This window comes from Podarcis filfolensis (assembly GCF_964270895.1).
Source record: "Podarcis filfolensis genome assembly, chromosome: 10".
Lineage (NCBI taxonomy): Eukaryota > Metazoa > Chordata > Lepidosauria > Squamata > Lacertidae > Podarcis > Podarcis filfolensis.
Window position 1 is genome coordinate 26,257,818 of NC_139612.1, and position 27,248 is coordinate 26,285,065.

At 38.4% G+C, this 27,248-nt stretch overlaps 1 protein-coding gene across 1 annotated transcript in view; it reads right to left on the reverse strand.

Moving 5' to 3' along the window:
- Positions 1-541: 541 nt before the first annotated feature.
- Positions 542-27,248, reverse strand: part of YAF2 (YY1 associated factor 2) — a 29,174-nt gene continuing 2,467 nt past the window's right edge. The window contains exons 3-4 of the mRNA XM_083574750.1: positions 5,027-5,179; positions 542-3,411 (exon numbers count right to left, since the gene is read on the reverse strand). Of these exons, the coding sequence (XP_083430876.1) occupies positions 3,174-3,411; positions 5,027-5,179 (391 nt within the window). The 3' untranslated portion in view covers positions 542-3,173. The remainder of the gene's footprint in view (positions 3,412-5,026; positions 5,180-27,248) is intronic.

Genomic DNA, 27,248 nt, shown 5'->3' on the forward strand with positions numbered 1-27,248 from the left:
ACACTTAAGTAGCTATCATACTACTTATTTTACCTTTTACCATGAACATTATCTAACACAATTTATTTATATATACAGTCTTCCTTGGATGGATTCCGTTCGACTTCCAAAACATTCAAAAACCAAATCGCAGCTTCTGATTGACTGAAGGAAGCTCCTACAGCCAATCAGAAGCTGCGGAAGCCCCATTGGACATTTGGGTTCCAGAAGAACGTTTGCTAATTGGAACAATCACTTCTGGGTTTGGGAGCCAAAACGTTCGAGTTCCAGGGCGTTTGAAAACCAAGGTACGACTGTATAAAAAAAAACACACCTTTGCCAATATTTAGGAGGAATTGAATTGTTTACATTGCTCCCACATTAAAAAACCCAATATTTTTTACCTGTACTTTAAAGCCATTAAAACGCAAGCAGAGAATGCCTATTTCATAGCACAGTATTTTAACCAACAGTCCATGTCAGCAGTAGTCCATTTGAAAACAACAACCTGTTATTAAAATTAGATTTTAAGACAGCAACACCAAGAAATGAGTTATGCAAGTTTTAGATATCACATCAGACTTTCATTTTATGCAACTAACTATATTTCACAACTAACATTGTACAAAATAGATAGTACCATTGTGCCTGTAGAAGTACTGCAGTTAAAAACAGAAATAAAATACAATACTACAAGAAACCAGCAAACATCACAATTGTCAGGGGCTACAAAATTCCATTGTTCTAGCTGAAATGATATTAAGCATACGTATTTAATATTTTGGGGTTAGATTTACTACCAAAGATCCCATCTAATTTTTCACATTGGTTCACAAAATAAATATTTTCAATTAATGATGGTTTCCCCTGTAACAATACTGCAATGGATTTTGTACCAAATCTGATCCAACAACAATAAAAACGCTAACAACCTAATCCTATGTATATCTTCTCAGAAGTAACTTCCACTGAGCTGAAATGGGCTTACTCCCAGCTAAGTGTGCACAGGATTACATCTTAAACTATGCCAGACATCCTCTTGTAACTTTGTTCTTCCAGGACACTTACTGCTGTAAGCCCCAAAGTAAAGCAATATATGGGGTGGGAGTTTTTGCTGTTGAATCAGTCTATTAAGCTTTTGCAGATGCAGAGCCCTGAGCACATGTTTGGAGAGGTACAAGCTAGGATGTTTTCACAACTGATGCTAAAACACCTTCACCTTTGTAAAGTGCAATTCTAAGTATGTTTACTCCAAAGTAAATTCCACTCAATATAATGGTCCTTACTCCTTAATAAGTGCGTTTAGGACTACAGTCTCAGGTAAGTATAAATGCTCAAGATTGTGCTCATGGGTTTTAATCCTATAAATACTTACCTGGGAGTAAGTCCCATTGAATTCAGTGGGACATGTCTAAGTTGACATGCACAGGATCCCATTGTCAATTTATAATGCATCACTTCCAAATAGTTAGTACGCCATACAAGTGGGAAAGAATCAGAATGTACATTGTCATCAGTGGATGTCCATTTGATGGGCAAAGTCATGAATAAAAACACCCTTAGAATTACAAACCATGTCCCCTCCCATTCTACAGTTCTAATGCAAGATTAATTAATTTGTGCACCAAAACACTTAACTGATTGTAAACAAAATGGCAAAACCTATACTCATAAAAATATTTTATTGGAAAGTTTACATAATACCGACTGGGACTGCAAATCTTGTTCTGTATCTATATATTGCTAAATGCATAAATGTTCACAACTATGTCAAAAACAAAGAACTGCATTTTTCCTATGATTTGCTCTATAATATTTAATAAAGGATTTTTGTTTTTCAAAGCAAAAGGCTGATATAGGAACAAATGTTATATATACACACTACTTGCTTATTTATTCACTCTGGTGCAACATTTAATATCACTGGCTTGGATCCAAAAGGCTGCACAGGGAGTATCCACACACATACACAGAATGGCTTCCAAGGCTTACCACCTTTCATCTACAGTCCCCTGCACCACCCACTCCCAAGGCTCCAAAGAACTTTGGGAAAGGGATCCGTTGCAGTGCAATGAGCTATGGCTGGAGAAGAAAATGGAAACTGCAAGCCTGCATTAAAACTCTTCTATAAACTTAAGGCTGCAATCTTATATGCACTATCTGGAAGTAAGTCTCACTGAACTCATTGGGATTTACTTCTGAGTAGACATGTACAGGATTGCAATGTAAAAGCCTCTTTGGATCCCAGCCTCTAGCTGAACTGATATATCACTATAACACTGAGCAAGTCTGGGAGAAGGAAAGAATAAGCCAAATGAGAACATTATCACGTTTTGGATGTATCAACAGCAGTTAGATATTAAAATCTAGATTTAAAAAGAAAACAAAACAGAAAATGCCTAATAATTTGAGAACAAATTTCTGTTCAATAACATAGAATACCAGTGTATAAGGACAAGGTAGTACTATACTTGAGTTATAAAGCTAAACAATTAATGCTTGTAACAGATTTACTTATTTTTCCCTTGTAAACATTACAATAAATGTTCTAAATGTGTGAGGAAAATATTGGAGAAGCCAGCAACATAATTCAGTAACAGTAATCTAGTAAAATGTGTCAGACATTGGCAAAAATTCATACAAATGTTTTTTTTTATTTAATAACATTTTTCCTATTCAACCACACCAAGTACCAGCAGGTGTTTTAAAGATAATCATTACGAAAAGTCTTTTGCAGCAATAGTTGATTAAGTTGATCTTTGACTTGCATACATATAACTATGTTTCACAATTCTCAAATAATACATATTTAGGCAGCTTGAACTATGTTATAAAAAAATTCAATTCAGTACATGCCAATAGTATAGAATCCAAGAGTTGTGTTAGAATTCACTAAACTAAAGGTGAAAATGGACTTACCAGTAACACTGCATCAAGAACATTCAAACCACATTTTCATGGCACCTTTGTATATGAAGATTAAAAAGTCATCTGAAAAGGTTTTGTAGATTGCAATGAAATTTAATTTCACTGCTGCACTTGTTTTGTATAAAACAGCATAAATCATATTTGAGTAAACATACAAATCGTGCACTGTGGATAACAAGTCATGAAAATGTGGTAACTGTTGGCAGAAGTTGTGTACATTTGCAAGTTTGGAGAGGAAAGACTAAAGAAACTGGAGTAAATAAACTTTAATGAGATTCTCCATTCAGTGATGAGGCTTCTCCTCTCGGTGAAGACGACCTGGACATTCCTCTCTCTGTATTGTCAGAACTAGAACCGCTCTGGCTGTGCTGATCTGCAGAAGCTGCACTGGAAGCAGGTGGTGACTTTGTTTTTTCCTTAAAGTCTGTAATAATGACTGTCAGATCACCAACAGTAACTTCCAAGTGTTGGGCGCTACTTCGATCCACATTTTTCAACCTGGGCCTAGAGTAATATAAATAATCAAGGAGGTCATTCAGAAATCATCTGAATCTCTTATGTTAAGGTTATATTTGAAGCCCAAACATATGTAAGAAGCTGCCATATTCTGAATCGTATCATTGGTCTACTCTAGGATGACATTTTTAAAACTTAATCTGACAGCAGTTCTCCAAGATAATAGATGGTTTTTCCCAACACAGTTCCCAGAGACCTTGGATTGTATCCAACACTGAACAAGTGGCATTCCACTTGCTCAGTGGGACTTCCCTTTCCTTTCCCCGTATTCCCCCAAAGTCTATTCCAGAGGGTCCCCCAAAATCCTCTATGGATTTAAAGGACCAACACCCACACTTCATATAGGTGCTGTATGCTCCCTTTGGCAAGCTCCTGAGAAGAGTCTGGCCACTGCATTCTGGACCAGCTGAGGTTCTATGGAACTCATCAAAGTCAGCTTACATAGAGTGTATTACTGTGCTTCAAATGAGTTATGGCAACACCATAGTGGCAAAATCCTCATTGTGTAGGAAATTTTGAAGCCAGTACATTATGTCTAGCTGGAAAAGAATGCTCCTCTCTACTATCACAACCTGCAATTCAAGCTACAGCAATTGGGGGAGTGCAATCCTGTTCCCAACAAGCTGCACACCTATTCTCAGATCAATGTCTCATCTGGATGGAGTTTCATTCCCTTCATATGACCTCTCTTGGTGGCCTCAGATAGACAGAGAAGGGGTGATAAGATGGGCTAATTTCAAATTCTAATTAAATAGTAATGGTGTCTATCATAATGGTTACTTTTATTGAAGATAATGTGGGCAGCAGAAATTTACACCCCAACACATGGGGATGGGGTGGTTTCATAGTTGGGAGTAATTGTTCAACCATGTTTAATCAACTGGCAAAGCTGCCCTATATTATAAGACAATTGACCCTGGTTATATTACATATATAACAACCATCTGACTGTATCAGCATATACTAATAAATGTAGTTTAGATTCTGTAAAAATATATAGGTTTCTGCTGCCAGTAGAAATTCATTCCACCATCTGAACCTTTCTAAAGTGCACAAGTGCAGTGTGCATATAGTTTGTCCAATTTTCAGACACTTTATTGACTGACTGCAAATTTCCTTTTCTCAATCTGAGGCCAATTAAAATGTGTAAAAGGTGAAATCTCTGAATTTTGTTCCCTTTCTATCTTACTTTCCACTTTGCTGAAATGCTTCTCACTATTAAAAGACAGACTTTCATGACCAGAATTTTGAGAGGAGGTAAAAATGCTGGTACCAGATTTTTCTAGAAATCAGGCTATATAATTATTATTATTATTTATTAAATTTATATCCTGGTCTTCATCTGAAGATCTCAGGTGCCATTTTAAAAAATATAGATACATGAACGATTTGCTCAGCAACATATGAACATAGATACAGGTATATATTAGGCCCTTTCTGAAGATATACACTTTCCTGTGGTTTGATTCAATCTAACAGCGGAGTATGTAAACATTGCAACTATGTGGGTAGGGATCATTGTGACTCTTTACCCTTTTCTAAGAATTTTGCAGAGATTATCTCATTTTGTTCTCTAAGTAACAGAAAAAGTACCAAAGTTTACCTCGTTTTCTTGTGACTGTTCTTTTTGCTAGTCGTTTCCTTTTCACTTTTTTCTTTTTCTACTTTGTCTTTTTTCTCTTTCTTTGATTGTGTAGGGGGCACAAATTGCTGCGTAACCTGTTGTGCAACCAGTTGAGAGACAGGTCGAGGTTTCCTGTGTGTAAATGGATGAGAGAAATTAAACTCCCTGGCATCAGTAAATGCAGTAAATTTCTGCACGAAAATATTTTTTTTGTAAATTGATCACAGTTAACAATACACCCATTCCACACAGAACCCTATTTAGATTTGTGAATGTAGGCTTCATTTTCTAAAGAACAACTAAATACACTTTGAAGTTCTTGAAACAGTGAAGCCTCTGCTCCCCAACAACTTCCACTGGCACAAAAGTGTGTAGCACAAAAGTATTTTTAGTCTAACTAGACTAAAATATAATGCACATAGGAAGAAAGGAAGGTGTGTTGTATCAGTCAGACCATGATTTAGCTCTGCATTTTCAAGACAGGATACAGCTCTCTAGAGGTTTCAGGCATGAGCCATTTCCAGCCCTATCCAAACAAAAAACAAAAAAACCCAGGGATTGAATCGGGGACCCTTTGCGTTTGAAGCATGTATTCTATCCACTGAGCTATGGCCCTTCCCCAAGTCCCAGGAAAATTCCTAAAAAGAAAATATTATCCCATCAGTGACCTTAAGATTTTTATTGAAGGGTATCCAGTTGCGAAACTCTAAGGCTTTTTTGATAAAACCTCTGTGTGCTAAAGTGGATATGGCAACTTCACAATCTCATGCACACACACGGGATACATGCACACACAGCCCCCTTCTACAGCTGATCCATGCAGATAAGATAAGAATGGGTTTTCCATCAAATGGCTGACTGATGACTAGATAGGGGATAGTCTGCATGCCTGCTGGGCAGAAAGATCTCAGACTTCTCCACCCACTTCTATGGCGGTGTCTACTACTGTGTCTACTATTAGATTTACCTGGAAATTATTTTTATTTCAATATGTAAAAATATTTGCAGAAATGACAACTCAGTAACATTCAGGTACAGCAAGCTGTTAACACACTAATTTTAAAATTCCTAAGGAACCATGTATGACATACATACATCCTAGGAACAATCATCTGAAAATTGTTAATGACAACTTTTAAACTGCTCAAATTGACTGGTATTTTATCCATATCAGTTGTACTTATGTATTAACTGCAATTATATAGCTACCATATAACAGGTGTTCTTTGGGCAGCTCACAAACAAATAAGTAATATAAAACTATAGGGTTGTATAAACTGAGTGCTACTCAAAATAGCTGAACTGAAACCAGTAGTCTGCATCCAATGGTGTTGCTCAACTGACAATAAAGTTTTCATGGAGGGATGAGGATGGAAAGCATTTTCAGCAACGCCGCTTCCCACTGCACTCCCCTCTTGCCCTAGCCTTCTCTAAATCTGTTCCAGAAAGTTAGGAGACCCTTCAGAGCAGAGTAAGAGAAGACAGAAGGCTGCAGAGAATTTCTGAAAATCGCATGCATTGGTAAGAGCTTAAATGCCAGCTGACAACACCTTTCATACAACACTAAGGATTTTAGTTTGTCATTTCCACTGATTTCAATACAACCTATCACAGGTTAATTTTAAAAGACAACTCAAATGATACGTCTTACATATTTTTTGGAAATTCAATTTTTTACATAAAATTTCACTGAATTAAAAAAGCAAACTACAAAAAGTTGCCAAAGTATTTCTTAGAAACTAGTCACTTAAGCTTACTTAACGCGGGTGGCACTGTGGTCTAAACCACTGAGCCTCTTGGGCTTGCCGATCGGAAGGTCGGCGGTTCGAATCCCCGCAACGGAGTGAGCTCCCGTTGCTCTGTCTCAGCTCCTGCCAACCTAGTAGTTCGAAAGCAAGATAAATAGGTACTGCTGTGGCAGGAAGGTAAATGGTGTTTCCATACACTCTGGTTTCTGTCACAGTGTTCCGTTGTGCCAGAAGTGGTTTAATCATGCTGGCCACATGACACGGAAAGCTGTCTGTGGACAAACGCCGGCTCCCTCGTCCTGAAAGCGAGATGAGCGCCGCAACCCCATAGTCGCCTTTGACTGAACTTAACCGTCCAGGGGTCCTTTACCTTTTACTTAACACAGATTCTCTAACCAACAAAACTGAAGTAAAGAGTATTCTAATTTGTAGGTTCACACTTTTAGGCATACAGTGATAAATTCATTCATGCCCTGGACAAGATAAAGCAATTGGCAAATTTAAAAAATAAAATAAAATCATCATTGAGGCAGTGAAGACTGCCCCAATCCTAAACAAGCAAACTAGCATGTTTGCTTGGAAAACCAGAGGAACATTGTTGCAATCCCAGCAAAATATAATTTTTCTCAACAATAGTGTAAAATTTAGGTTCATCCTATCTAAATAATGTATGTATTCCACAGCATGTTTTAAGATTGGGCTATGGCTTTCCTGTAAAGGAGAAAGAAAAGAATAAAACATTATCTAGCAAATTAAAAGACTTCAAACAATATGCATATATAAAAGGAATACTTATCATAAATGTACAGTAGTAATGTATTCTAAATAGCATCATAAAAAACTGTATGTGCTCAAATGTTTTATTAAATATCTAAAAGGATGATGGAATAAATTATTAATAACTGAATGATAGCAAAATAGACCTTGTGAACAATATTTGTATTACACCTCTTTTTACCAATCTTATTCAAAACAAAAGAAGCAAAATTTTGGCAAAATTGCTGTTTTACTCCAGATGTGTTAATGTGGGGCATGGAAAGCAGTTCTTAGGGTTAAGATCCATTTTTATATATAATATTTTTTATTGTTTTTCAAAATTAAAAATTATCATCACATAAATATAAAAAGAGAAAATAAACCAAAAAAGGAAGATAATAAAAGACAGAAAAAAGGGAAATAAAACATTTTCACACCGTAATAAATTCAAATTTTGGGATTACTTAGATCCCTCAACTTCCCCCCACTCCCTCCCCTGGTTCTTTTGTATTGTCTTAATTTAAACATGTCAAAAATTTCTTTATCTTTAATAATTTCTGAATTTAAACATTCTCCTTAATATTACAAGTATTTTTTTAAAAAAAACCCTGCTACTGTATTAACTTCCTTACAATGCTTTTGTAAATATGCAATAAACATTTTCCATTCTTTTTTATATTTGTTGTTGTCTTGATTTCTAAGTCTTCCAGTTAATTTAGCCATTTTGGCATATTCCATTAATTTAAGTTGCCAATCTTCTTTAGCAGGGACTTGTTCTTCTTTCCAGTGTTGGGCTAACAATATCCGTGGGGCCGTTGTTGCATACATGAACAAATTATTGTATTCTTTCGGTATATTCATTCCTGTAATACCTATTAAAAATGCTTCTGGTTTTTTAACAAAAGTTATTTTAAACATTTTTTTCAATTCATTGTAAATCATCAATATAAAAGGTTTTGGGGAAATGGTTTACAGGGTTAAGATCAATTTAAAGCGAAAATTGAACACAAGTTTAATTTTCTAAACAATGGAATACAAACTGAATCTATTAATAGAGCATAAGATGTTACTGCTAAGTGACCCTTGCAAAAAAAAAATTAAAAAGCCCTTCCACCCTCAAATTAATTCACACGAAGAACCATAATCACCCACTATTCTTCTGCAAGCTCCAATAATTAATAACTATTTGGAAAAAATCTGAGGCTAGAAAATTCATATGCGATCAAAAGAGATTGTCAATTCATTAAATACACCAGGCATAAACGAATACAGTAATGGTAATATTATGGAGGTAACAGGTCACATGTCATCCCTGTGCAAGATCCACTGAAGTGAATAGCATAGGGCTTGTAAGTATTCCTTGCTAGACTACACCTTGTATCTACTGACATTTAATTAAAGTTGATTATGTATATGACTGTAATTAATAAACATCAGACTTCCTCACCCATGAGACTGGACCGTTATTACTGATTTTTTTCCAAATTTAGTTTTAATGATACTGATTTTTATGTTGTATCTGTTTTTATTATACTGCTTCATTGCTGTATGTTCTATTTTTGTAATCCACTTACGAGTTTAGAGATGGTTTTACATAAGGCTATAAACCTGTAGTCTGAAGGCTTAAACTCACATATCTAAACAGGGCTAAATATATGTAACTGTCTATTGGATCCCAGCCTAAAATTACTCAAGTACTGTATGGATTGTATCCCTTGGTGATGGTAAGGATTCCATCAGCAGAATGGAGAAGGGTGCAATTCTCAGCAATCCCCCTTACCACTTTCTGCTCTGTCCTGGAAGGTCCCCCACCCTCTGCAGAAAACTTAGGGGTCTACAAGCTGCAAGTGAAAATAGCTGAAAATTGCTTCTCTATTAAACTGATTGAAACTTTGCCACCAGCCGAGTGACAGCATAAGATAAAACATTTTATTTCAATTTCTATGGAAAAGCCAGTTCTAATTTCTGAAAGCTGCTTTGCCATTTATCTATTTATTTGTTTTTGGCACTATGTAGACTACTTTCTGATATTTTTATTGGCATGCTAAAAATTGCTATATGTCAGTTCTTAGCCAAACATGTGGGACTAAGTTCATTTCATTAGTCTTAAGGAAACTTAATTATACAGTGGTACCTCAGGTTACATACGCTTCAGGTTACAGACTCCACTAACCCAGAAATAGTGCTTCAGGTTAAGAACTTTGCTTCAGGATGAGAACAGAAATCATGCTCCTGCAGCGCGGCGGCAACAGGAGGCCCCATAAGCTAAAGTGGTGCTTCAGGTTAAGAACAGTTTTAGCTTAAGAACGGACCTCTGGAACGAATTACGGTAAGTACTTAACCCGAGGTACCACTGTATTTAAAGATTATAAGAATCATTATTATTGAAATTAGCTACTTTGCACAAGTTGCTGTGAAGATGTGTGGAAATATGTATGGACTGTATTATGCAATTTCCACCACTGAAACCAACCAGAGGAGAAATGGTCTGGGTTACTAGCAGATATTTGCAGGCACCTATGGTGGGAAAAAGAGAAGGCTAGACAGAGCTGGCGTTTCCACAGTGCATCTGCTTCTGACAACCAGTGCAAACTGATTACAGTTCACATTCATTGCCAATGCCTACTGCACTGAACGACTATAGCAGGATGTATACGGCTTTCTGTACTACTGCTCAGTGGTGCTTGCCAGTACAGATTCTAGAATACTGCTTATTGGCAATGGACAAGCTTTGCGTGCACAACCACTGGATTTTAGTTTCTTTTTAAAATCATTTTATTAATCAGATTTATATCTACAGACATTTTTCTTGTAATTTTAAAAGTGGGCTTAAGCACCTGGATAACCAGATTCGAAGTTGGCTGAAAAGCAAATGACATACATGTCACCTTTGATCCCTGGCCCAGAGAGTCCCTTGTTTAAAGCTCCACTTTAAAACAGTTTGAAAAACAAGCTATGTCCTTGATTTACTCTATTTCCCAGGAAAGCAGTTAGGATACATTCTCATTATTACAGGTTTATTGTAGTTATCACTAGCAAGAGCTGCAGCTTGCGAAGTTTTAATAATGTGTTTTATTTCTCACTCTAATGTTCAGTAAGTTTGTCTAAATGAACCCACATTATAAAATGAGGCACTATCTTGTACTCCATTACCTTGTAAAAGTACAGCAGCATGACCTTGGTCAAAAACAAGAGTGGTGATATGTATAGGAAGCACACCAGTGGAAATGAGATTCAGTTACTTCCTCTGCCTCACTCAGGGAACATTGCCCTAGGACAGACTAACAGACACACACATACACACAGAATATGCCTGGTCAGTTTAATTGCTAACAGTCATTTCGGCTGTTCTTAGCATAAATTAAAAGAATGAGAAAAACGACTAAGCTGCTAGGAAAACACAGAATAGCAAAAGACAGTTAAGGAAAAGAAAACATAGTAAGAGCTAGCAAGAGGTTTGTATTTGTGATCTGAATTACTTGGAGTAAGTGTTAGGTAACAACTGAATACAGCTGTAGGGTGTTAAAATAAAATAACCAATTTGGAAGCTAGTGCACAGGATTATTTCTTGGCAACTTGCACAGAAAACTCAAGTTCTATTTAGAACTTTGTTCTGATATCTTCTAAGTCCTAAAACATAATCCACTTTTTATTGCTGAACACTTTGAAAATGTAGAGCAATTTCCTTTCTATATTCCTCAAGTCTTAAATTCTGAGTATCTTCCTGGAAGCCTCATTGCAGAATAACACAAATAATGTAGACTTTAACTGCAATATTCTGGAAATCTGTAACTAACTCTTTATTTTTCAAAACAATGAATACTAGCTGGCTACAATGGTAGCTCGGGTTAAGTACCGTATTTTTCGTTCGATAACACGCACCCGACCATAACACACATGTAGTTTTTAGAGGAGGAAAACAAGAAAAAAAATATTCTACACGAAACAGTGGATGTATGATTTTTGTGGTTCATGCAGTGGCCACAGACATGTGATCTGATGGTGAGTTTGGGGTAGCTCAATGCAAAAATCCTGAGGATCCATGTGGATCCATGTTTGTAACCACGTTTTTGCACCACTGCGGCCCCAGGCAACAGTGGGTGCGTGATTTTTTTGGTGCAAACTGTAGCCGTGGACATGCTATGTGATCTGATGGTGAATTTGGGGTGACCCAGTGCAAAAATCCTGAGGATCCATGTGGATCTGTACTTTGTAACCACGTTTTAAGTGGGGAGGGAAGGAAAAGCACTCAAGGGACAAGGAGCACGCGTGGAGCAAGCTCTGCTTCTCTGCCCCCCCCCCCCTTAGCGAGCTGAAAAACTTTGCTGGGGGGACAGAGAGCCTGCTTGCTTTAAAGGAGCCTACCTGATAGGAGCCGCTTGCACTCGTGTAAGCGGTTCCTCTCCCCTCCCGCTTTGCTCCTTTAAAGAAGCAGGCACTCTGTCCCTCTCTCCTCCCCATTCAGCGGCTCTTCTCCCGCTGGAAACCACGGAGGAGGGAAGCATTCACTCCGTAACACGCACAGACATTTCCCCTTACTTTCTAGGAGGAAAAAAATGCGTGTAATGGAGTGAAAACTACGGTACCTAATTCATTCCGGAGGCCCGTTCTTAACCTGAATCTGTTCTTAACCTGAAGCACCACTTTAGCTAATGGGTCTCCTGCTGCCGCCGCGCCATTGAAGCACGATTTCTGTTCTCATCCTGAAGCAAAGTTCTTAACCCGAGGTACTATTTCTGGGTTAGCGGAGTCTGTAACCTAAAGCATATGTAACCTGAAGCATATGTAACCCGAGGTACCTCTGTATATGCATTCAGCAGCTGAGTTGTTTAGTAGCCTGTAATGCCTATGGGGCATAAAAACACAGCAACACCTAGTTAATGCCATGCTATTACACAATCTAAGAGACTATCAGCAGAGATCCTGTAGAGGAGACTAATTCAGCACAGGGCCACTAGAAGGATACTAAAGAATAGCACATCTGAAAGAGGGCTATAAAGTGCAGCACTGTCCTATTTTCTTGCCTTCTGAGGAAAAAGCCCAGGAACCTCCCAATTTACATGATATAAGTGGGTTAGAAACTCAAGAAGCACACCCTTCAACTAGAACCGCGCCTATGACCCCTTCATATTATTATATAATGCCTATCCCTATTTCCAGGGATGAAGGCATGCCATTTTTTTACCTTGTTACCCTAGCCTTTAGTTTCCTAAAGTGGGAATTTCAGATGTGGTGGCTTACAATATCTTACAAAGTATATTGTGTGTGTGGATGTTTCTGCTTTTAGGCCAGTCTTTCCTTGTATTTGTAGTTAATTTCTCTCCCCCTGCTCCCTTTCTTTGCATTACTAACAATACTTATTCATTTATTTGCAAGATAGCTGATACTTCCTGCATGTGGTAAGGTCTGATTGCACCCTAAAATCAGAGTTCAATTTTCATTCCTGGGAAAATCTAGGGCACAGTTCACCAACCCGGCCCCCAAAGGCTTTCATTGTTGTCCCTAAGCAGGTGCCCCCGACTTCCTGATTTTTTTTAAAAGATAGATCTCTAGCCTGCTTAGGAAGAAAGTTATGGGGCAAGACGGTCATGACCTTTCAAGCAATTTCTGTGAAGTGAGTGTGAGCATGGTGTGGCCACCTTTGTATTTTCTCTGATTCTGAGGAACACTCGCTGTTGCTATTAGGCAGCATCAGCATCAGAGTGTGAGTGTGTGTGTGTTTGTGTTATTTTATAACAATATTGTGTTATCTCTACAATCAGAAACAGTAACACATAGCTCACTTCCCATGGTACGCATAAGATGGTTTGGGGCATCTTTCTCTCTAAGTTTGTGTTATGCCACACTCCCCTTATCAACTATTTTGTGTTATCACAAACACCCAGCAGCTTTTTTCGTGACTGTCACCCCACAGCACTCTATCAAACTTCAAGATGCGCCCACTGATCCAAAAAGGTTGGCTACGCCCAGGTTTAGGGCTTGTGTGGTCTGCCTATGAAACTGGTGTGATTAAGAATGTGGTTCATCAGTTTAGCTAGTGCTGTTTTAACTCCTATCCGGAAAGAAGGCAGCAGGTAGACTCAGGTTATCAGTCATCCAGATTGTGATATAACTAGTTTCATCACATGGTGACTCACCATATGGTCCTGAAAGAAAACTGATACATGATTATGACTTCTTTAACAAGCCAGCTAAAACCACCTGGCCAACATGAGAATCAATAGAGCAATGCCAGAACACAGAACCAACTCAGGATCCTGCATCTACTGACTGGCGTTACAGTTCCTTTCATTCTAGTTTTGTGTATACAGAGTCTGAACTAGAATGATTATATTGAGGACATAAAACAATTGACCAAATGGTATCTTAACTCTAAACAGTATACACAAGATAGCAGAAACAGTTAAACCTATACCCTAAACTTAAATTGCCAGTTTAGGTTTAAAACCTACTTGTTACTTTGGCTGTCTCTTGCGGCAGCAAAAACAGCAAACAAGACTCTGGTAAGACACACAGCTCTTTCCTTTCTTTGGATTGCAGCCAAAAGCAAGTTACATGAGCAGTAACTCCTGTTAGTGTTAAAAGCAAGCAGTGTGAAAATACAGCATCAAACATCCTTTTATTGTCTTCTAAATGGTACCCAGAAACTAGTTTTTAGCTCCTTATTCACAGCTCCCTAGCTCCATTTTACTTTTCTTTCAAATAAAAGAAATGACTTTCTGAAGTGTGAGACAAAAAAGACTTTCATTTATATTTCCAAAATTTAGCCGCATTAAAGATCTAACATCAAAACTGTAAGATAAAAACATCTGTAGCATATGTAATATACCATGTATATTTGTTATTTGAATATTACAGAAAATAATTTCACCAATGATTAACTAAAAGAAAAAGATTGACATTTAACAGTGCATTAGAATCCTAAAGTTGAGTAATTCTGTAGTGACCAATGTAACATTGGTAAGCTTCTTTACCTATTTTGTATTTTAGCTAATATTACTGAGCTCCAACTAACATTAAACTTTTTGTTAACTGCCTTGATCATCCCTACAAAAATAAGCAAAAAGTATGCCACAAATTAAATGCTTTATTTTTATTGTGTTTCAAAAGCTGTGACCAATGTAACAATTTTACAACCTGAAGAATTTATAACTTAGGTGTTTTCTCTAAAAGTGGGAATCAGGATTTTTCCATTTGCATCAATATACATAAAGAGCAATTATTTTATGGGCAAGTGTCAAACTTATGGTAGTGCTTATTGGAAACTGTCAAAAAAATGTTTTCTGGGAAATGAACTGTGTTCAATTTTAAGATGACCAATGTAAGATGTGAAAATTCATTGATAGCCAAGCCATCTACAAATAAATGCCTCCAAAGCAAGATTCTGTGCAACTCACACTTTACTAGGCATTCATAAGTTGCATGTCAGCATCAAGTCCATGTGGAAAGTCAAAATGCTCACAGCAACTCAGGCTTGTTATTTGTTTCTGTTCAACCTAACCTCTGTCATTTGCAGGGAAGACAAATGCCACAGAAGCCCTCCTATTTAAAAAGATGATTTCATACTAATGAATATCATATTCCATCACTTGGCTAACTAATTGCCTTTTCAATTTACCAGGCTCAAACTCAACAACTTTGCCAGATGACTCCAGCGCATCAGTGACTGCTTCTGCGCTTTATTTCAGCATAATCACATTTCCCATAGGGACATTATTCCCTGATTATTAAATAGTGTTGTGAGTTGGGGGGGAGGGGGTAGGCTGCATGCTGAAACCCTTCTAATTCCTGGGCCCAGCAAATGTTAAAATCTAACCTAGGATTCAAATTCCTTGGATAGCGAGGCTAACTTCCTGGTGAAATAATGGGCCATTAAAGTAACAAAGGAAGTGGCTTCGTGCCAGACAATAAATGGGTTGGCCCGTCTCCCCCAACTTGCCGATAGAAAGACAAAGGGTAGAATGGAAAGTTGAATTATGTGAGATAGAAGCTAGAAGCAATAGTCTGGGAAACGAGATAGAGAAAGAGGGAGAGAGAGAGATGATGATGATGATTTATTTATACCCCACCCATCTGGCTGGGCTTCCCCAGCCACTCTGGGCGGCTTCCAACAAAATATTAAAATACAGTAATGCATCAAACATTAAAAGCTTCCCTAAACAGGGCTGCCTTCAGATGTCTTCTAGAAGTCTGGTAGTTGTTTTTCTCTTTGACATCTGGTGGGAGGGCCTTCCACAGGGCGGGCGACACTACTGAGAAGGCCCTCTGCCTGGTTCCCTGTAGTTTGGCTTCTCGCAATGCTTGATTTCTGCTTGAATCTCAGGCTGCAGCTTTGAAAGTAGCAAGACTCCCTTGGGGTCTTAATGCTGTGAACTCCTCCATTGTAGGCTCAGGTTGTATATATGTGTAAATTAACCATATATCATAAAGACACCCCAGTCTCCACTGTACCTCATTCTGAAGGAAACACAACCCCTGGGTAAGTGCCTGGAACCCCCCAGAACTTGCATTGCTCAGAGATTGGGATGACATGCAACAATATATTGACACATAATTATATTATCTTTCTTCTAAAAGCAGTAACATATGTTCACTCCACCCTTGCCAGATCTGTCTTTCAGACCGTAAGCTTTTTGAGGGCAGGCACCTTTTTTGTGTAAAACTCTGTAAGATGCTCTACATTGCTTTGGGGGCAATCCTATGTCAAGAACCACTGTAATGAGCAACTTTGGATGCATCAGATCTCCAATGGCATTAAGCTGCCAACATTAGTTCATCCAAACATACACTTGCTCAACTTGCTCATTCTGGCTCAGCTGAGGCTCAAGCCTGCTCAGCTCAACCACATGCCCTAGCTACTGGTGTACAACACTATTTTAAAGGCTTGTTTTCCCTGTGACAGACCTAGGGAGAGCAACAACAGCAGCCCCGCTGCTGAACAAAGTCTGGATCTGGTGTAACTGTACTTCAGCTTAATTTACACTAGCTTGCTTTGGGGCAGTTTCTTCTGCATAGGAATGCTCTCCTAATAATTACTACCATTTCAGAAAATAAAAGATGACAGTCCTAAAAAGAGGTTTAAATGACACCCATGTCAACACATTTATGCTAGGTAAGTTGCACCATTGTGGGGTTACATCACACAAAAAAATGTTATACATAAAACACATTTCAGTTAATATCACATTTTCTTAATACCAAGAACATCAAAGTGGAGAAAAAAGTTAAAACATAGTTTTTCCTTTTCAATTGTTGGTGGAGAATGTATGTGCTGTGTGACTAATCCAACACACTCAACCAATTTAAGTTTTATTGGCCTTAGCTAGTATGATTTTGTTTGAAACATAAAATTTATAGTCATTACACCAATGAGAAAGCAAAACTATCAATACAACCAAGTATCATTAACCTTTTCTCTGTTGTCTTGGGAGAGGTCTTTCACTGAACTTTAGGGAGGGGGAAAAGAAATATTTTGAGTCGTACATGGCACTGCTGTTGTTTTACTCACATGTAAAATGTCATTTTGAAAAACTGTTGCCAGATAATGAAACTTTCTGAAATGATATTTAAAATGATATAGAACACATTAACTATACATGAAAATGAAAAATGAGTCTGCAGGTTGCCATTATCATGGAACTTCGCAGTTGTATTCTGATTTGCATTATTGTAAAATGGAGATGTAATGCAGTCACGTTTAAGGAGTTATTTCTTGATCACTATGGTTTTTAATGGATATAAAAGTCATGGCTAGCAGCCCTCATCTTTGACCATGTATTACAACCAAGCCATAACAGCTACTGTTATTTCAACTGATCCCTAGAAGAGAATATGCTAAAACTAAGTAAAGCATAAAAATAATCCACCAGTTTCTGTCAATACGTCTGTGGTTTATATGCATAATAGACTGGACATGGGAAGTTATGCTGACATAAGCCAGATTCATAGGATTGCTTGGCCCATTAAAGATATCTGAAAGACCCTGGCCAGAAAAAAATAATTATCTTAGAATCATAGAATCATAGAGTTGGAAGAGACCACAAGGGCCATCGAGTCCAACCCCCTGCCAAGCAGGAAACACCATCAGAGCACTCCTGACATATGGTTGTCAAGCCTCTGCTTAAAGAGCTCCAAAGAAGGAGACTCCACCACACTCCTTGGCAGCAAATTCCACTGTCAAACAGCTCTTACTGTCAGGAAGTTCTTCCTAATGTTTAGGTGGAATCTTCTTTCTTGTAGTTTGGATCCATTGCTCCGTGTCCGCTTCTCTGGAGCAGCAGAAAACAACCTTTCTCCCTCCTCTATGTGACATCCTTTTATATATTTGAACATGGCTATCATATCACCCCTTAACCGCCTCTTCTCCAGGCTAAACATGCCCAGCTCCCTTAGCCGTTCCTCATAAGGCATCGTTTCCAGGCCTTTGACCATTTTGGTTGCCCTCCTCTGGACACGTTCCAGTTTGTCAGTGTCCTTCTTGAACTGTGGTGCCCAGAACTGGACACAGTACTCCAGGTGAGGTCTGACCAGAGCAGAATACAGTGGCACTATTACTTCCCTTGATCTAGATGCTATACTCCTATTGATGCAGCCCAGAATTGCATTGGCCTTTTTAGCTGCCGCGTCACACTGTTGGCTCATGTCAAGTTTGTGGTCAACCAAGACTCCTAGATCCTTTTCACATGTACTGCTCTCAAGCCAGGTGTCACCCATCTTGTATTTGTGCCTCTCATTTTTTTTGCCCAAGTGCAATACTTTACATTTCTCCCTGTTAAAATTCATCTTGTTTGTTTTGGCCCAGTTCTCTAATCTGTCAAGGTAGTTTTGAAGTGTGATCCTGTCCTCTGGGGTGTTAGCCACCCCTCCCAGTTTGGTGTCATCTGTAAATTTGATCAGGATGCCCTTGAGTCCATCATCCAAGTCGTTGATAAAGATGTTGAATAAGACCGGGCCCAAGACAGAACCCTGTGGCACCCCACTAGTCACTCTTCTCCAGGATGAAGAGGAACCATTGATGAGCACCCTTTGGGTTCGGTCAGTCAGCCAGTTACAAATCCACTGAGTGGTAGCATAGTCAAGACCGCATTTTACCAGCTTCTTTACAAGAATATCATGGGGCACCTTGTCAAATGCCTTGCTGAAATCAAGGCAGGCTACATCCACTGTGTTCCCTTCATCTACTAGGCTTGTAATTCTGTCAAAAAACGAGATCAGGTTAGTCTGACATGACTTATTTTTCAGAAATCCATGCTGACTATTGGTGATCACAGCATTCCTTTCTAGGTCTCACAGACTGTTTGCTTAATGATCTGCTCCAGAATCTTCCCTGGTATTGATGTCAGACTGACTGGGCGGTAATTATTTGGGTCCTCTCTTTTCCCCTTTTTGAAAATAGGGACAACATTTGCCCTCCTCCAGTCTGCCGGGACTTCGCCTGTTCTCCAGGAATTCTCAAAGATGACTGCCAGTGGTTCTGATATCACATCTGCCAGTTCTTTTAATACTCTTGGATGCAGTTCATCTGGCCCTGGAGACTTGAATACATCTAAACTAGCCAAGTATTCTTGTACTATCTCCTTAGTTATTCTGGGCTGTGTTTCCTCTGCTGAATCATTTGCTCCAAATTCTTCAGGTCGGGCATTGTTTTCTTTATCGGAGAAGACTGAGGCAAAGAAGGCATTGAGGAGTTCAGCCCTTTCTGTGTCCCCTGTTTGCATTTCACCATCTTCTCCTCTGAGTGACCCCACTGTTTCTTTGTTCTTCCTTTTGCTACGAACATACCCATAAAAGCCTTTTTTGTTGCTTTTAACCTCTCTAGCAAGCCTGAGTTCATTCTGTGCTTTAGCTTTTCTGACTTTGTGTCTACACGTGCTGGCTATTTGTTTGAATTCCTCTTTGGTGGTTTCCCCCCTTTTCCATTTTTTGTACACATCCTTTTTTAATCCTAACTCAGTTAAAAGTTCTTTAGATAGCCACCCTGGCTTCTTTAGGCACCTTCCATGTTTCCGTCTCATTGGTATTGCCTGAAGTTGTGCTTTTACTATCTCCCTCTTAACAAACTCCCAACCATCATGAGTTCCCTTTCCTTTTAGTATTACTGTCCATGGGATCTCACCCAGCACTTCCCTAAGTTTTATGAAGTCGGCTTTCTTAAAGTCAAGAAATTGAGTCCTAGTATGCTTGGCTGCTCCTTTCCGCTGTATAGTAAACTTCAGAAGAGCATGATCACTCGCGCCTAATGATCCTTCCACTTCTACCCCACTAACCAGGTCATCAACATTGGTTAGGACCAGATCTAAAATGGCTGTTCCTCTTGTTGCTTTTCCCACTTTCTGGACAACGAAGTTGTCTGCAAGGCCAGTGAGGAATCTGTTTGACCTTATGCTCTTGGCTGAGTTTGACATCCAACAAATATCCGGGTAATTGAAGTCCCCCATTACTATCTCCCTTCCTTTTGCATGCTTGGCCATCTGTTCCAGGAAGGCATCATCTATGTCCTCCATTTGGCTTGGGGATCTATAGTAAACTCCCACAATGAGGTCACTGTTATTCTTCTCTCCCTTAATTTTGACCCAAATGCTCTCACTTTGGCTTTGAGGTTCTAAATCTTGGATCTCTTCACAGGTATACACATCCCTGACATATAACGCCACTCCTCCTCCTTTCTTGACTGGTCTGTTTCTCTGAAATAGACTGTATCCCTCCATTATTACATTCCAATCGTGGGACTTATCCCACCAGGTTTCAGTGATGCCTATTATGTCATATTTTGATAAAGTGATGCCTATTATGTCATATTTTGATAAAGAAAGTATAAAGAATTTCATCAAACATTCTTTACCAAATTATGGAGCCTTGTCAAAGTGTGGTGACACCTTATTTCTCCAATGCATCAGTATGTTGTTGACTAGTAAAGCTATTTTGAATGATTGGAGGCTAATTAATGTATATCTTGAGGCAAAGACTGTAGAATAATAATAATAATAATAATAATAATAATTTATTATTTGTATCCCGCCCATCAGGCTGGGTTTCCCCAGCCACTCTGGGCGGCTTCCAACAAAGATTAAAAATACATTAAAATGTCACACATTAAAAACTTCCCTGAACAGGGCTGCCTTCAGATGTCTTCTAAATGTCAGGTGGTTGTTTATCTCTTTGACATCTGATGGGAGGGCGTTCCACAGGGCGGGGTCCACTACACGATAAGAATCACTGTGATCAATTTGTGTTTCGCTTTGGAGGTAAAATCTCTCACATCCGTGTTGACTACAGAGTAAGGAATGGATAAAGCTAGCACAGGTGTTTCTGAACTACAGCTTCCATCAACCCTGGTCACTAGCCATGGTTCCTGGGGTTGAAAGAAGTTATAGTTCAGTAACAGCTGGAGGGCCAAAGGTTTATATCTATATTTGAGCTAGGACATTGTTGGGTCCTGTTATGGACACATTTCAGCTTATGAAGCCTGGAATCCCTATTTGCACTGTAACCACACACTTTTGGTGTATAGTATAAACACAGATGCATAGGACTATTGCCTTCTTGTATTCTTTTATTTTCCCCACCTCTGTGTCAGACTGAGAAATGGCACAGGCAGAATAACTTCAATCTCCTGATGATCCCTTCATATAAGATTCAAGTGCTGTACTTCCTCTTCAGTGAGTAACTATCTTTTAAAGTATTTCTTACAAATTGGTGTAGAGAATTCAAGCTCTAAAATCTAAAGATTATTGCACCTGGACATGATAAGCAAGCAAGCCCAAATGATGGACACATGCTACCTCATGCTATTTTACTTGGGTCTCTGTGTATGCAAGCACACACATACATGCTCAAGGCACAATGCTGAACCTTCTATTTAGTGTAAAACAGTATCCTGGAAAGTTCAGTTTTTTAATTACTATTTTAAAACAAGTATCTAGCTATTTTGGTTTTGAGAAACAACTTGCAAACTATCCAATGGAAAAGAGACAGATAAGCAAAATGTATGTGGTTAAGCATTGGAATTTCAACACTCTTAAAATGCTCATTCTCCTTTGCTCAGGTATCTATAAACTAGCGGTAGTTAACCTGTGGTCCTAAATGTTATTTGACTGCAGCTCCCATCAACTATGTCAGTTGGTCACATTGGCTGGGGCTGTAGGCAGTTGGGAGTCCAGCATCTGGAGGGCCACAGATTAGCCCTTCTTCTAAAATCCATCCTTTAGCCCCCCTCTTGCCCACCACAAATATCTAAAGTGTGACTTTCACTCACATACATGTGTGCATGTGGAGCTTTGCGGGTGGGGGGAAAATTCATTCTGCCAATGGTGTCTGTTCCACTGGTGGATGGGCACCATTCAATTTCACCCAATTTAAAACTGTAAGCTTAGTAGCAGAATAAATTAAACTGCCTTGACTCTTCTGCCAGTAATGTATATCTTTGGAAGCACAGAAAACTTAAAGCAACTGTCAAAATATACACCAATATTTTCAATGTTATTTTTTAAAATTGGGTATAAATAATGCTAAACCATAATATTCCTGGTTTTGTTGCAGGCATTGCTTCGATGTTAAAACAAAGGGAAAGTACCACCAGCTGAAATAATTTCTTGCAGAAATGAGTATTTTATTGTAGATGTATCACATCTCACAGTCTACCAAACAAAATAGAATTGCCTGAAATATAGTGTTAACAAAATATATTCCAGAGTTCCAATCTACAGGAGATGTGCAAGCCCAAATGGCTTCTGGCTGCAGATCTTCTTCAATGATTCTCAACTATGGGCATAAATTAGATGAGCATCGAATACTAGATGCACTGCATTGCTTTCAATAGAATGCACATCCAATATATACATCCTGTCAACATTCTGGAGCAAGTACAGCTGATGAAGGCATAAATGTTATATGAAAATTAAAAATCACCTGATTAGATTTTTCATAACTCCCATGTTTTCATAGAACATGAGGAAAACTCTGCTGGCTTGTATCAATAGTCTTATCAAGTCCAGTGCTCTGTTCTCAACAGATGGCTTTAGAAAGACAACAAGCAGTGAAATCTAAAAAGGCCCCAACATGATTATCACTGTTATTGCTGCACCTTAGATTTATTTTGGGAAAACATGAAATTACTTTATTTCTCTTCATTGATAATTATTATTGAATTTTCATGCACAAATGTTTTTACTTTTGAAAGCATACAGGGACTTTCACAATTAATCTTTATTTTACAATATTATACAGTAAATTTCATAGTATTCATATCTGTCATATAATCTAGAACAGAATAAATGAACACTCATAATCAGTAAGCACATATATATTAATAAATACATAATAAACTGAAACTGCAAATTTCTGAGGACTTAATTACTAACATTTCTCACCACTGAACATTTAACAGATTGCTGTGCAGCCTACTGCAATATTTGGCAGTGGTTTTACAATGCAAAGCAATGCCCTTTGGGAACCATCTGAGGCTATCACTTCCACACAGAAGGCACTTATCCTCAAAAGCACAATAGCAAGGGAATTTGTTCACTGTATCATCTGGCAGTTATGACACCATACATTTTACAGAATACCGATCTTCTCAAATCTGAACACCAAATATGGTTTCAGACCTGCAAAATCTATTTGCATTTCATTTTATTTGAATGGATAGCATGTAATGTCTTTCAAGTGCAAATTTAGAAAACGGTGTCAACATAGCTGCTAGAAACCTGATATTACATCTGTATACAGATTCACCCTAGAGCAATGCATGGCTGCCTATGTATGAATGTGAGAAGACTGTTATATATAGTTGCATGACTGACATGGACAAAAACCGGTCTTTTTGTATAAAATAGCAGCACAAGTTCTAAATGTTTTGCTTGCTTCTGAATTTACCCCTTAACATTTTATGCAAAAATTATCAATACTGTATATCTGACCATTTCTATTATTACTAAGCAAATTCCCTCCAAATTAATGAGTTTACTGAAACTCTAGGTATCACGAGTTGATATCAAATTCTATCTATATCAAAATGTATGTATCAAATTGAAATCTCTGATATTCTAAGGACTCTGGTGACTACACAATAGTTTATCACAACTGGAATCAGTCTCACAACTCTAATGCTGCTAAATTAGAGTTTTAAAAGGAAATGATTATTGGTATCTGTCAATAATTTAAAGTTGTTGCTTTTTGCATCTCTATCTAGGGAAGGATAAAGTCAGACACATATTCCTGATGTAAACAAAATTCCTGATGAAGAGCAATATACAAATTAAATAAATAAATAATATTTGTTAAATACTCTAAACCTAGGTGAGGTATAAAATAGACCACACCCACCACTTTTCAGAGTCCCACCATCCCCTACCAACTAGATGACTAGAAGTACAAGGAGTTTCCACTGAATCCTCCTCTCTGAAAAAGAAAGTGAATGGGACTTCATGATCTCTGTACTTGGACTATTTAACAAATGTGTAACCAGAACATTCAGGTTTCAATGCCAGATTGATGCCAACAGCCTTTCTTGGATAAAGTTTGGTGTGTAAGGAAGTATCAAATCATTTCCATACAGTATAAGTAAATGCTAGAGGCAGCCAATGCTCATTTTCTCTCTTTCTAGATCCCTGACCTCTCATACTCTTTTCACCTACAAAACCACATTTCCTCTACCTCTTCTACTGAGGCCATTGCAGCAAGAGATATACTCCTGTGCCCACCAATCTGAGAGCAAATATGCATGACCTTACTATACTGTATCTGTAGTTTACAAAAATATTTTTCATGCCTTGCATAATTTAATGTTTAATTCACTATTACAAGTTAAGGTGATGGCCATGAACTAGAGCTTAACAGGGAACAGAAAAATTGGTCTGTTAATTAGCCATGATAAATAAATGGAACATTCATATTCAGTGGCAGTATATCTCTGCTTATCAGACACTTGAGACAAAACTAAAAGAAATGATTGTAACTTAATACCTTGCTTGTAAGCTTTCAGAGGCATCTGGCTAGCTGCTGTTGGAAACAACATGCTGAACTAGATGAATCTTGATCTAATCCAGCAAGGCAGTTCTTCAAAATCTGTCACTTATTCAAATATTTTAATATCTCCAAGGACATAATGGGAGGAAAAGAAAAACCACTTGTGATGCAGCTGAACAGTACCAAAGGCAAGGAGGAAGCACTGTAGAATACCAGGCAGGTTTCCAGTAACCAGAAAAAAATAGTCCTTGATGCCAAAACTGCTTTATTTATGTATTTATTTTACACAGTGAGCTGCCAGCTATGATGATGGTGGAAAACATTAAGCATAGGGAAGCCAACAGAGTATACAGGTTAGAAAGATCAGGCAAACTGATGTTTTACTGAAAATTCATAATGTGGTATCCATAATCAGATTAGACCCACTGAAATGAGTGGACTTAAGTTATTCATGGCTGAGCTAAGTCCATTGATTTCATTGTTCTACTCCAAGTATGGCTAGAACAGTGTTGGCCAAACTTGGGTCTCCAGCTGTTTTTGGACTACAACTCCCATCATCCCTAGCTAACAGGGCCAGTGGTCATGGATGATGGGGATTGTAGTCCCAAAACAGCTGGAAACCCAAGTTTGGCCAACACTGGGCTAGAACCACTGAAATTAGTGAATACTAATTATGCCTAAACAAGGTACAAAAAATAGTAAGAGAAGGCATATAATATAAGCAGTATTAGCAAGGTTATTATGAAGACATCAACCTGAATAATTTTTTTGCTAAATCTCCACTCATTAATTTGATACACTTTGGCATAAATATTCAATATAACAATGTATGAATAAAGACATAGCTTTTATTATAAAACTGCATCCTGTAAGCCTTGATTAGTGGATGAAATCCTATGCCTTCTTACTTGAAATTAAAACCCATTAAACTCCATGCGATTTGTACAGGATCAAGATGCAGAACTGCAAGCCTGCACAGACATGTATCTCTCCCCCCGCCCTCTCTCTCTCACACACACAGGCTTCTCCTATGACTTTTTCAATCTGGGGGTATCAGTTCAGCATTATGGGAATTGGGCAGGGGTGGCTAACCTCTTTTGTCCCAAGGAAGCCCTCTGGCAACTGCATGCCAGTGATGGGTGTGGCCATCCCACTCTATCACAAATACAGACACAGGATGCAGACCCTCCTGTTGATCCATGCTGACCAGCTGTTCAGAAGGGGTTATCACCCCCTGCCTGCTTATCAACTGATCAATCTGATGACTGATGAGAGGTTGGGTGGAGAAGTTTAAAACACGCTGTCTACCCTAGTGCTGTATCTTTCTCCCCCCCCCTTTTTCCCCCTTTTTTGGTCATTGCCAAAATTGGCAGGTCTTGGGAGAGACAAAAAATGACTGTGCCAGGAAACAGACACCCCTGATCTAGAGCTTTGGGGTTGAGTGTAATCAATGTACACATCCAGAAGATGCTCGTAAATAAGTGTATGGAGGCTAAGGACAAATGGATGGTATTAAAGAGGGCAAGGCGGCTTTGGAAGGGGTTAGTATGCCTGTGATAAATGGAGTTGAAACATCCCTATCTCCTCATTTTTGGATACACCAGTAATAGCAGTAGCTAGGAAGCCATTTTTATCGTCTTCCTAGGCCTAGTCTCTTCTTGGAGAACTGAGACCTGGCTATGCTGATGCATTTTCTTGTTATGTCCAGGATTGACTACATGTAATGTATGCTACATTGGGACTACATTGGGGCTGATGTAGAATGCCACCACCTGCCTCTTACTGAACATTGGAAGGTGAGAGCCTATTCAGCCAGTGCTGCAGCAACTGTACCACTGCTAGCACATTCCTGGCTCAGTTCAAGGTGATGATGCTTAACTCTAAAGATCTTTGGGGCCTAAGATCCAGAGAGACTGTCTTCCCCTATATCAGCCAATGCTGCACGTACACTTAAGCGACAAGACCTTGTATCCTTTCACTTCACCAATAACAGCAGCTACCAAGAGGGGGCTTTTAGCACAATTGCCCTGAGGTCCCCCCTGTTGATAGCAGAAGGTGTTATTCTATCTCTGCCCTGCATAAGGTTTAGAAGATATATTGTCTCTTATTATGCCTAGGTGTATTGTTTTACATTGGTTATAAATATTGTTGCTTTAAAATTATGTTTTATTTGCTCTGTGAGCCACCATGGGCAAAAGTAAAGCAGCATATAAATATTCAATTAGTAAATATGTAATCATTCATGCATATGCTTAAGTGCATTAAATCTCAGTCACTGAGGTTTAGTAAACCTGTGACTTACTGGACTCATAAGTACAATACTTCCACATTTTTCCTGTAATGCTGCTGCACAAAAGACTTATTTTGGATTGTACAGAATTTTCCAAGCAATGGAATGCATCTAACCTATAAGGGGTATGTAATAACCTAAAAAGGGTATATAATTAATTGTAAGTGGGCAAACAATATTGCTGTGAGTAAAATAAACATTTCTACATAAATAAGCCATCTCCTAACTGTTTATCACAATTTAGTGTGACCGAAAAAGAGAAATCATGACACAGTTGTGCAGATAGGACCAATCTTCATTATTAATGTCCAGGAATCACCATGGGTGGGGAATGGATTTACCTTTTCCCTCAGTAGTATCTCTGACTATAACCTTTTACAGCCACTTAAATCTATGTAAATGGATTTTATTTTCCTCCAGGAAAATAAGTGTTGTATGGAGA